Source organism: Diabrotica virgifera, chromosome 3 (genome assembly GCF_917563875.1).
Source record: "Diabrotica virgifera virgifera chromosome 3, PGI_DIABVI_V3a".
Taxonomy (NCBI): Eukaryota; Metazoa; Arthropoda; class Insecta; order Coleoptera; family Chrysomelidae; genus Diabrotica; species Diabrotica virgifera.
In genome coordinates, this window is record NC_065445.1 from 241,171,574 (window position 1) to 241,184,065 (window position 12,492).

Sequence of the window (12,492 nt, forward strand, 5' to 3'; positions counted from 1 at the left end):
AGCTTTAAATCACTTAAAAACTTCTTCTAGATTCTTCAGATGGTCTTTAAAAGTCTCCCCTAAAACAATTATATAATTTAGATATATGTATCAGGAACGTTTTCCAAGATAACCCTCTCAACACATTTTCCATACAGATTCCAAATAGCATAACGTTGAATTACCACTATCCATTTCCTGTAGTAAACGCTGTCTTTTCCTTATTCACTGGGTCAATTTCTACCTGCCAATATCCAGACTTCAAGTTCAACGTAGAAAACAATTTACTTCCTGCCAATGTATCCAACGTGTCGTCGATCCGAGGTAGATGATAACTATCTTTCTTGGTAACATTGTTCAACAAACGGTAGTTCAGGGAGAATTTCGTACATGATCCGTCTTTCATCTTGACCAGAAACACCGGAGAGACCCATGGGCTCGTAGAAGGTTTTTGTCAACCCGTCTTTCTTCATTTCCTGATCCCGTCTTTCCTCCTATCGGTATGAAGATGTCACGATACCGCCAAAAAATTCCCTTAATTGCATTTTCTCCACCTGGTTTAGAGACTGGCCTGCAACTGCAACCATTTGGTCGAACTTGTCGTTGGAATTATCTAATGATGTCGTCTGACGGATTATGGACGTCACGTGTACATAACTTCGTACTTTTGTCTTTTTCTTGATGGTCACTGGGTAGTCATTGAATATTAAAAGTTTTACATAAATTTATTTAGCAGAACTAACCGATTCCTTTCCAGTTATGATACTTCAGCCAACCTCTCGTGGTTCCAAGGATCAAAACAGATGTTCCTTCTTCCACAATTTTCTGTAACCCCGCGTTACTATGATCGTTTCACTCCTTGCAGCTACAATGGTATCTTCTTTAATGGCTGCTTGCGCAGTGCTGTCATCATGTGAATGAAAAAATACCTACTCGTTACCAACTGTGATTACCCTATTATTAAAATCCAATTGAAATCCACTCAAATTGATAATGTACATTCTTAATATAGCATTCCCTTCGATGTCAGCAACTATGACACTATGGACGAACTTTTCTGTCCCAATGCCTAATAATTTTATCTAGATTTCTCCAAGAATGTTTGCATTTTCACCTGTGGAAGTCTGTTTCTTACGGATGTTTATAATTGTCGGTCATATAATGGTCGCTGTCACTATTTTTTCGTTCTTTCTTGTCTTCTTTCGTTTCTCTCAATTCAAAAAAGTTCCCCGCCTCTAGATTTATTTAGAACGTTATACAGGGTTTGGTTTCTCTTAGAACATATGACTCGACATCCGAGGTAATTAAAAAACAAAAAAACGAAAATCGATTTTTTTTTAAATGTCAGGTTTCACAAACAACCGATTCAATGTTGCTACCCAGATATACAAATTCCACTAGGCTTTGAATTTTCTAGTTGTTATTAATAATTGGATGGTTGTTTCTGGTGCCAAATAACATTACTTTGGTTTTGGTGGGGTTTAGCTCTAGACCAACCTACTTTGATTCTTCTTGTTATCTGTTTATTTTTGTTGCATGCATAATCCAGATCTTCCAGTCTGTTTGTTAATTCCAAATAAGTTCCTCTATTACAATTTACCTTTGTACCTAATACAGAGTCCAGTACAATTTTAAAAAACTGTATATTATATGCATATCCCCTGTATATTGCGAGTGTTGTTTAACTGACTTTGTTCACAATATTTTGGTTAACCCATTCATGCCCGGTGGCAACTACAGTTGCCACGCCTATGAATGTCTTCCCCGCCCCTCTCCCACTGTGTAATTCGCAAAGTGCACTTAAGTTAGGTGGAGGGGGTTATCGGCTAACAAATTCAGCAAAGCCACAGTTTGTATGTATCATTCAACCAGTTTGTATCGATAGTTTTCTTAGTGGTGTTATACGTGTTTAGTTATATTCATGGCAGCCGACAGTTCAATGTAAGTATACAAATATGTATATATATTTTTTCAAACCAAAGATTTATTTTCTTCAATAGCAAGCTTTTGTCGCAATTTTTAACTATAATTCTTATTCGTGAGGGATTTACTTTTTTCAATATACATATATAAAAGTACATGGCAACTTGAGTTGCCACTGGGAATATGGATAATCGTTTGTTATTTTCAGGTATGTACGAGGAAGAGATGGCAAGGGGTTACTTTTTCACGAACTTCTGGAGGCTCTCGAAGAAGAAAATGAAATGCCTGAATATATATCGATTTTTCCTCCCGAAGAACCTCCAGATGCAGATACAGATAAGGATTCTGATTTCTCGGATGAAGAAGTGGCCGGCGATACCAATCATCTTCCAGCTCGTATCCTGCGCTCTCAAGTAAGTGTGAAGTACAGTCATGAAATTAAAGCTGCAGATGATACTAACAACGTTTCCCAACCAAGTACCTCTCGACAGAATAATATTTCTCAACCATGTACCTCCAAATGCCCGAAATCTGCCAAACGACCACGTCTAAATCCAACTACATGGAAATCAAATATTTTTGAATTTTCTTCGAAGGTTCCTGAACCCGACAACGAATACCGGCCAAATGTAGAGGATCTTTTGAAAGAAACAGTTAAAAGCCCGATTGACGCATTTAGGTGTTACTTTACACAAGATATAATAGAGCACATTGTTCGCGAAACAAACTCTTATGCTGGGCAAAAATTAGTTCATAATCTGAACGCCACTTCGGCAGAAATTTTAACGTTTGTTGGGGTTATGCTCTTATCAGGATATCATCCACTGCCTTGCAGACGGCTTTACTGGACTGTAGATGAAGACGTTCATACACCAATAGTCTCAAATGCAATGAGACGAAATCGTTTTGACGAACTTATGAGTTTCATTCATCTCGCCGATAATCAGTGCAATGACGGTACTGATCGAATGTACAAAATTCGCCCTTTGTTAGATATGCTAAATTCTGCATTCAAGCAAATTACTCCTGGTCCCACTGTTAGCGTCGATGAGAGTATGATTCCTTATTACGGGAGACATGGAAGTAAGCAATTTATAAGGGGTAAACCCATTAGATTTGGGTACAAACTGTGGGTAGCTGCCGATCCTTCGGGTTACATCCATCATGTTGAACCGTATTGTGGCTCTTCCACTCGCCTTCCTCAAACTGGTCTAGGACAAGGTGGTGATGTTGTTATAGGTCTAATTGATCACATGCAATTGAAAAAAGGACACAGACTTTATTTTGACAATCTTTTTACGTCGGTTGCATTGTTGCAAGAATTAAGTTCCAGAGAAATTGGAGGCACAGGAACATTGCGTGAAAATCGCTGTAATGCCTCAATGAAACTGCCAGAAAAAAGTGTGTGGAAAAAAAAAGAAAGAGGTGACGTGGCTACTTCATCGTCTGGAGATCTTTTGCTCGTTCGCTGGAATGATAATAACGTTGTCACAATGCTTACCAATTGTGACAAAGTATATCCTATGAAAAAAGCAAGCAGATATTCTCGTGCAGAAAAAAAAAAGATTACAATCGATATTCCAGGTCCCGTTGAACAGTACAACAGCAACATGGGAGGCGTTGATATAATGGATCAATTCGTGGCTTCTTACCGTTGCCGAATTAGATCAAAAAAATGGTGGTGGCCTTTTTTTTCATGGGCTGTAGATGCCGCATGTGTACAAGGTTGGCTCTTATATCGTCGACTTGGTTATGATATACCATTGTTGAACTTTAGGCGCCAATGCACAGTTTATCTTTTGAAATCATTTGGAACCCTTCCAAAAATACCTGGTGTCAGAACGTCTTTGAATTTTTCACCTGTACTTCAAGAACTCCGAAAAGACCACACTGATCATATTATTCAGAAAGGTGCGTCCAAGTATCGCCGTTGTAAGGTCTGTGGCAATCGGACATCCTATCTTTGTATTAAATGTGACATTGCATTACACCCTGACAACTGTTTTAAAGTGTTTCACACATAGAATTTTTGTTGTTAGATGTTATTAACTGAATTTAATAAATAGATACTAATTTTTTCGTTTATTTTTATATTTACACCGCTTAATCCCAGTGGCAACTAGAGTTGCCAGGCTGCCATTTTGGCAGTTAGATGCTGATAAGGTTTTAATTACCATTTTTACATTTAAGGTACCATAAAAGTTCCGTGACTAAAATATTACACAAAAAAAGTCACTAGGGAATTCTGGGCATGAATGGGTTAAAATAACTTCAAATCTAATGGTAGGGGAGCAAAGTATGCTAAATGTGCAGTCACTCGAGCGCTTTTGGGACCTATTCGGTTGTGAAGAGTAGGTCCTAAAGCCAAAAAAGTTAAGTAAAGTTTTCCATTTTAGTGGGCGCTTGCCATTTTTTAATTTAATTTTCCATTTCCAACAATCGTTTTTCCGATTATAACGCCATCTATCCATAATTTGAAAAAATATTTCGAATAAAAGTTACTTATTTTTATGTAAGGAATCCAAATCTGCAATAAAAAATGGGGGCTCCTATTTAAGATTTTAAAGTAACCCCCACCCCACATCCATGGGGGGTCGTGTTTAGTGCCATTCGATAGATTTTTCAAAAATATTGAATAAGTGTATTTTACAGTTTTTCGATCTGATGTTCATTTCGCGAAATATCGCGGGATTCGTATTTAAAATATTAAATTGACCCCCCACCCCTCTCCGTGAGAAGTCGTGTTTAGTATCATTAGATAGATTTTTAAAAAATATTGAACACATATTTTTTAGTTTTTCGATCTGTCATTCATTTCGCGAAATATTCGCTTTTTTCTTGTGAAACTTTAAGACTCACCCATTTCCTTACGCTTTGCTCAAATCGTCAGATTTTTGGAATATACACTCTTTTGCATGTACTTAACTTACCTTATCTTAATCTGACAATTTCGAGTTTTTTTAAGAATAGATTTTCCTTTTCGGGCCCCCCTTAACGAACTCCCCTGTGTTAAGAGCCAATATATGGTAGAGGTACATCTGCAGGGTACCAGGTTTCTCCCTATATACTAATCTGACGCGCTCGAGTAACTGCAAAAATCCCCGCTTGGGCTCCCCTACCATAAATTGAAATCCGATTTTTTACTATTGATTCAGTGAATTTGTACTCTAGGAGCTCCCTAGTGGGAAAGTTTTGGGGTAGTTCTGATTTCTTTTATTATATATGGATTTTGGGCTGCTGAATCCGAATATGAGGTTTGCGGACAAAATTTCTTGCCGGAACATTGAAAAAATCGCGACAAAGCGAAAAATTTCAGCTTTTTTCCGCTTTTTTGCTCAAACCTCGAAAACTATTAACTTTTAGTAAATGGTCTGTCAACAGAAATTAAAGTACTTAAAATTATCTACAAATATCACTATTTACTTTTTTTTAGATGAACTGTTGGGTTTAAAGTGCAAGTTGAAAATTGATAATTTTTAACGGTCTCGGCAATACCCACTTTAACATTCCAAACTTTAGTTTTTATTAGAATGCTGTCATTTGATAAATTTCTCCTAGTTTTCTCTACAAATAATAAATGTTAGTTCATAATATGAATATGGTATGTCTCTTCTCACAGCTTCCATGAATCCATTCCATTCTAAAATACCGAGAATGTCTCTGCTTTTCCCTTAGAACCACAGAAGATCAGGCACAGATGGAGTCACAGTTTCAGTTGGTGTGAACATTCCCTTCGGATCTTGATTTCTGATAAACCTTGAGGTTTTGACCTTTCAAAATGTATTAGTTGACCAGCTCTCTGACTTCCGTAAACCTCAGGTGCGGGTTTAGTTTTTAGCCGAGGAATGGATTGGTTAGGAGCTATTGCATGTTTTGGTGCCATAAAACAAATGCCACCCATGACGTAAAAAGCGTGGTATCCGTCGATTGTATGTACGTTAACCCTTTCTGTCCCAACGCTGCATATATATGTTTTTGAAAAAGTTGGTCTGTATTCCCAGACGCCGTATATATATACGTTCAAGGCTTTATGGTCTCAATTTACCAAAGACGAAAATATGCGTTGCTTATAAAATATTAGACTCATTGGTGTACCAATGCCGTAGAAATATGTCCGAAGATGTTTGATTTTTGGTCCCAAAGCCTCAAAATGTTGGCACCTAAGACAGGTCATGCGGACCCATTGGCGTATATATTTGTTCACATATTTTAGATATAGAATAGAATAGAATAGAATTTATTTCATCAAATATACAAAATTTCTTTTGTTTTTGACAAGTCAAAAGAGTACGTACCTACATTATAAAATTTTGACAAAATTTAAAAGATAAATATTATAAATTATAATGAACAGATATACAAACAGGTATACTAACAAATTTAAACAATTTAACACACTACGTAAAAACGTAAAGACATGAAATAAACTTAAAAACATGAAATATCGTCATAATCGGCAAAAAAACCCTGACTAAACTAGTGTACTTATTATAATGTATTATAAGCGGTACCTAAGTACTCTGTCTTTGTGTAAAAACAATGTTTTAAAAAGTGTGATTTTATTTTATTTTTAAACGACTGTAAATGAAGACTTTTTACTTCATCTGGCAAAAATTGTACAAACTAACATCAGTTGAGTTTTTTATACTTTTCGTCAACCTAAAACGTTGTGCTCTAATAGCATCGCTCGATCTTGTATGGTGATCATGGAAGTTGGAGTTTATGTTAAACTTACTTTTGTTGGAATGAATTTCAATCAGCGTCTCATATATATAGAGTGAAGGTAGTGACATAATACCTAACTTGTGAAATAAAGGTTTACAGTGTTCCCTATACTCTGCTCCTGCAAGTATCCTCACTACTTTCTTTTGTAAGTGCTACTGTAAGTACTTTGTAAGAATGTGCTATATTGTAGCACTGGTGGAAACGCTTATAGGTAGCTGCTAGAAAGTGAAGCGTTTGTAGCCACAGAAAAAGCCAGAGAAAAAAGAAGCGAATTGATATACATGTGCGCAAGATGCCGAATCGTCCTTTGCGTAGTGTCATGTTTTGAGGAGTACCACACAAACGAAAACTTTTATTGTTAATTTACATTACATTATTTTTTTAAGTTAGTTACGTTTTTTCAAGTTGATTTTGCTCTCTAATGAGTACTTTTGAAAAGAAAACGTTTAAGTTGGTTAAAAAAAACCCATTAAAAACATGCTTTGGTCATTTATTTGTTTACTTATATGCGACGTATATATAAGGCAATGGGACTCTAAGCATGAAAAAACCTTTGGGATTGAGGGACCAATATGCAAATTAAGGCCTGGCATAGAAAGGGTTAAAATTAGCGTTTTCTTACACCTGTTGTGTAAAGCACGGCTGGTCAATTGTCTGCGGATCGCCTGCGTTTGCTGAACTTCCAGATAAGCAACGCGCTTGCTCAAAGTCTTGTAGCGGCAGTAAGGCCCAGATAGTTGGTTTCACCATTCCTTGCAGAGCGGTTTTCTCTACAAAAAGTGCGGCTTTAAAAAATAGGTTGATGTAGTTTCCTCTTTGGGGTTTTGTTCATCTTATACAGAAGCTGTTCGCCTGGAAGTGTCAGCATTCGCAGGCGATCCGCAGAAAATTGATCTGCCATGTTTTACGCAGCAGGTGTACGATAACGCTGACTTTAACGTACATACAATCGACGAATACCACACTTTTCACGTCATATGTGGCATTTCTTGTATTGCACCAAAACATGCAGTAGCTCCTAAGCAATCCATTCCTCGGATAAAAAAGAAACCCGCGCCTAAAGTTTATGGAAGTCAGGGAGCTGTTCAACTAATTCATTTTAAAAGGACAAAACCTTAAGGTTTATCAGAAATCAAGATAACAGATCCGAAAGAAATGCTCACACCAACTGAGACTGTGACTCCATTTGTGCCTGATCTTCTGTGGCTCTAAGGGAAAAGCAGAGACATTCCCGGCCTCTTAGGACGGAATGGACTCATGGAAGTTGTCACAAGAGACATACCATACCTATGAACTAACATTTATTATTTGTACAAAAAACTAGGAGAGATTTATCAAATGACAGCATTCTAATAAAAAATAAAGTTTTGGAATGTAAAAAGTGGGTTTTGCCGAGACCGTTAAAAATAAGCAATTTTCAACTTGCACTTTAGACCCAACGGTTCGTCTGAAAAAAAAAGTAAATAGTGATATTTGTAGATAATTTTAAGTACTTTAATTTCTGTTAACAGACCAAAACTTTCCTAGTCAAAACACAATTTTATTGAATCATATATAGTCCAGGAACCTAAGCTTTTTACCTTGCAATTTTTGCAGAATGGATCGATTTGCTTGAAAATTTGAGAATAAGTAGTGGATAGTCCAAGGATCAAAATCTATATTATGCCGAAAGGCGCTTTTCCCATGGGGTGGTTACCACCACACGTCGGGGGTGGAAATTATTTATTATATTTTGATCACAAAAGTTGATAAAAACATTCATTCTTAGCCAAAAATGTTGACACATTTTTTTGATAAAATTAATAATTTTCGATTTATTCGCTATATGAAGTGTAAGTTTTACATATTATCGAAAAAATCAATGATTCACTCAATTTTTGCAGTAGAATTTTTTTTTTTCAAATCAAGTTCTTGGGAATTAACTACCCTGCAATTTCCTATTTAAATATTTTTTCGTATCTATGATGCTAATCTTTCTATTCTGAAGAAAGTGGCATTTTTTACCAAACTACAAAAATTCGTTATTCGCCTTTAACTCCAGTTTTTAAAAACTCATCATTCTAAGCCAGTCAAACTTCTAGAATCTCTTAATAATATATAAATAAATAAGAATGAATAAGGTCAATGACTAAAAACACCGCTAACTTGCATTATTCTGCTTCCAATTGGATTTCTCCTTTTTTTTTCAAAAAAATATATTGATTTTTTTAACGCTTTTCTTTACTTCAATAGTGTGCATCAAATATTTAGACGTTAATTTTACTGAATTTTCTTCAATGCAAATGAATGAAAATTTGCAGACATATGCATTCGCGGGAACAATACACGAATAGTCAATAAAAATTTTTTTGTTTATTAATTGTTTAAATAAAAAAAACGATTTTAACGGAAAATGCTTAAATTCTCTTGTTTTTTACAATGTAGGAACTTAAAACTTTTACGGATTGTAGCTAATGATATGAACTATACATAATTTCACTTTTTACGTTAATTTTTTACGTTATGCTTCATAAATAAACAATAAACTTTCAAATTTTGAACGTTCATATATTTGTTTATATAAAAATCGGCGCTTATTCGTGTCAAATTTCAATACGATACGAAACAAAACTTCAACCAAAACTCGAATTAAAAAAATTTGTGTTTTTATCATAGTCTTAGAAAAACTTCCGTTTTTTGTAACGTATCCACATAGTAACGTTTTGTGCTACAATTAACATTAGAATTCGTTTTGTCGTATTAATTAATTAAACGCTTTTCTTTAGTTAAATCGTTTGGGTCAAAACCTTTGGACGTTAATTTGACTGCCTTTCTTCAATGCAAATGACTAAAAAATTGCAGACATATGCATTCGCGGGAACAATACACGAATAGTCAATAAAAATTTTTTTGTTTCTTAATTGTTTACATAAAAAAAACGATTTTGACGGAAAATGCTTAAATTCTCTTGTTTTTTACAATGAAGAAACTTGAAACTTTTACAGATTGTAACTAATTACAGTCGGAAAAAAGAAAGAATACCCATGAACGATCACATCAATCACTTATTTTGTATTTGCTATGTTTTTCAATAACAAACGTTTGTTATTTATAGAAAAAGACAACAAATACAAAATGAATGATTGATGTGATCGTTCATGGGTATTCTTTCATTTTTCCGACTGTATATAAACTATATATAATTTCACTTTTTACGTTAATTGTTTACGTTATGCTTCATAAATTAACAATAAAGTTTCAAATTTTCTGCCGATTCCGAATACTTTTCATGTTTGTACATCATATGTTTTTTACATATTTTAATAAACATGACGATATATTTTAATGTTTGAAAAGTGTAAGACTAAAAAGTAAAAAATAAACAAATATGAAAAAAATATTTTTAAGAAACGCTTTTCTTTAGTTACGAGTGACTAAAATTAAAAATATTACAAATGAATCAACTAAAAAGCAAAAAATAAAAAAAATTGAACAAAATCTAACACATTCGTTAAAGAAAAGCGTGGTGCGAAAACCGTTTATTCGATGAAGACGCGCCACGCTTTTCTTTGACGAATGTGTTAGATTTTTTCATTTTTTTTTTGCTTTTTAGTTGATTCTTTTGTAATATTTTTAATTTTAGTCACTCGTAACTAAATAAAAGCGTTTCTTAAAAATATTTTTTTCATAATTTTTTATTAACCGTAACTTTTATATTTTTTATCATACAAAGTTTGTTAAAAAAGAATTTTGTAGGTTCTTACAAGATCTACAAGACTGTTAACACTAAATCTTTTTAAAATCCTCAGTCGCAAAAAGAAGTTTGAAAGGGTTGGTAAAGATGGCTTTTGCATGTTATTACATGATTTAATTGTCAATAGCTTACTCAATGTTAGCCGTAAAAAAATGTATGTAAACTATTTTCTTCGTAATTAAATAAGCTACAATTTCATATATAAACATTTTTTTGTATCTCTGATGCTAATTTTTTTATTCTGAAGAAAAGGCCATTTTTTCCAAACTACAAAAACTCGTTATTCGCTTTTAACGCCATTTTTTTAAAAACTAATTATTTTAAGCCGGTCAAACTTTTAAAACCTATTAATAATATATAAATAAAGAAGACGAAATAAGGTCAATCACTAATTTTAATTAGGGTAGTGATTAGTAAATTGCTTCATATAACTTTTTCGCTGAAAAAAATAGGGACTGACATCCTTTTCATTATATGAAGACAGCTCATCTTTGAGCTAGAGACTTTTTTTATTTCTGGAGATTGATATTTTTAAATACTTTAAATTACTTTGAACAAGATGTCCTCGAAAAATGCATTGTTTCCCCGTCGTTTGACTTTGAAACTACAATATCTAGAAGTTGACGAAGAAGAGCTAACATATAATAAAGTATAGCTCGATTACTGTTGGTCTGAAAGAAAATTAATAAAAACGGTTTTGTTTATTTTTTTAAAAGCTGCAGTTTTGTTTAAAAAGTTATTTTGTTAAAACGAAACTTTTTGAGTTGTTAGCAGAAAACTGAATAAAAACATTGTTTTTTTCGATATAAAACTAACACTTTCGATAGCGAATAAATCGAAAACTATTAATTTTATCAAAAAAATGTATGAAACGTTTTTTTCTTAGAATGAAAGTTTTAACCAAACTCTGCGGTCAAAATATAATAAAAATATTTCCACACCCGGGATGGGGTAGCAACCACCCCCATGGTAAAAGCGCCTTTCGGCATCATATAGATTTTGTTCCTTGGACTTTACACTACTTATTCTTAAATTTTCAAGCAAATCGATCCATTCTGTAAAAATTGCGAGGTTTTGTCCTATTTTAAGCTTTATTACTTGGACTAATAATATTTTAATACAGAGTTTCATTTATCAATTTGTTATATTAGGTATTCAAATATTTCCTGAATATTCGTATTTCAAAAGTACTGTGCCTAAATTGGTAGGTAGATTACAGATTAAAATAATTATGTATTCTTAGAAGTTTACCAGGTTTTATTCTTATAATATATTTCATCTAAAAGGCTCACCGAAAACCAGTTAATAAGATTTGCAATCCCTTCATGCAAATGCAGATTTCAAAAGTGATATCTTAAGAGGCAAAAGGAGAGATAAATTGTGAAATCCGAGAGAGAATATGATTAGAGATTATGGATATTTTAAATACTGGATGCTACCCCAAAATGACATTTAGCCAATGAATATTCATGTGCCGATGATGGCATGAAGGGCCCCAGACGTATCTTCGATGTATTTTCTCCTCTTTCCCCGGATCTCGCTGCGACCCCCTCCATTCGTTCGAACCCTTCCGATGTACTTTCATAACTTTTCTTCTAAGTTTGTTGAGCTTTTAGAGTTGTTGTAGAATATTATTAGGAACAGAAATTTATGTAATAAGTACTAATTGCTGTTTTTTAAATTCTTTCATGATATAACAGTTATCATGTTTTTACATTCCTGTTATTAAACCCTTTTTTTTAGTTCAATGGTTTGTATCAAATATTTAGACGTTAACACATTCGCGGTCATGACTACATATGAAGTCATTTACTCCGTAAGAATACATGTATAAATTGACAGCGTGTCCGCGAATGTGTTAATTTGACTGCCTTTTCTTCAATGCAAAGGAATGAAAATTTGCAGATATGCATTCGCGGGAACAATACACGAATAGTCAATAAAAAAAATTTATATTTATTAATTGCTTTAATAAAAAAAACGATTTTAATGAAAAATGCTTAAATTCTCTTGTTTTTTACAATGTAGAAAATTAAAACTTTTACAGATTGTAGCTAACTATATAAACTATACATAATTTAATTTTTGATGCTAATTCTTGACGTGAAGCTTCATAAATAAACACTAAAGTT

The 12,492-nt window shown here is 33.7% G+C and overlaps 1 protein-coding gene across 1 annotated transcript; it reads left to right on the forward strand.

Moving 5' to 3' along the window:
- The first annotated feature begins 1,729 nt into the window (after positions 1–1,729).
- On the forward strand, positions 1,730–3,979 carry LOC126881625 (piggyBac transposable element-derived protein 3-like). The gene is made up of 2 exons (XM_050645998.1): positions 1,730–1,920; positions 2,111–3,979. The coding sequence occupies exons 1-2, from the start codon at positions 1,901–1,903 to the stop codon at positions 3,924–3,926; spliced, it is 1,836 nt and encodes a 611-aa protein (XP_050501955.1). The 5' UTR covers positions 1,730–1,900; the 3' UTR covers positions 3,927–3,979.
- Positions 3,980–12,492: the final 8,513 nt, after the last annotated feature.

Bases quoted from the DNA above. Each gene is read 5' to 3' on its own strand.
- LOC126881625 (XM_050645998.1), top strand. From the start codon at position 1,901: ATGGCAGCCGACAGTTCAAT. The intron at 1,921-2,110 runs GTAAGTATACAA...TGTTATTTTCAG, and splicing joins ATGGCAGCCGACAGTTCAAT to GTATGTACGAGGAAGAGATG.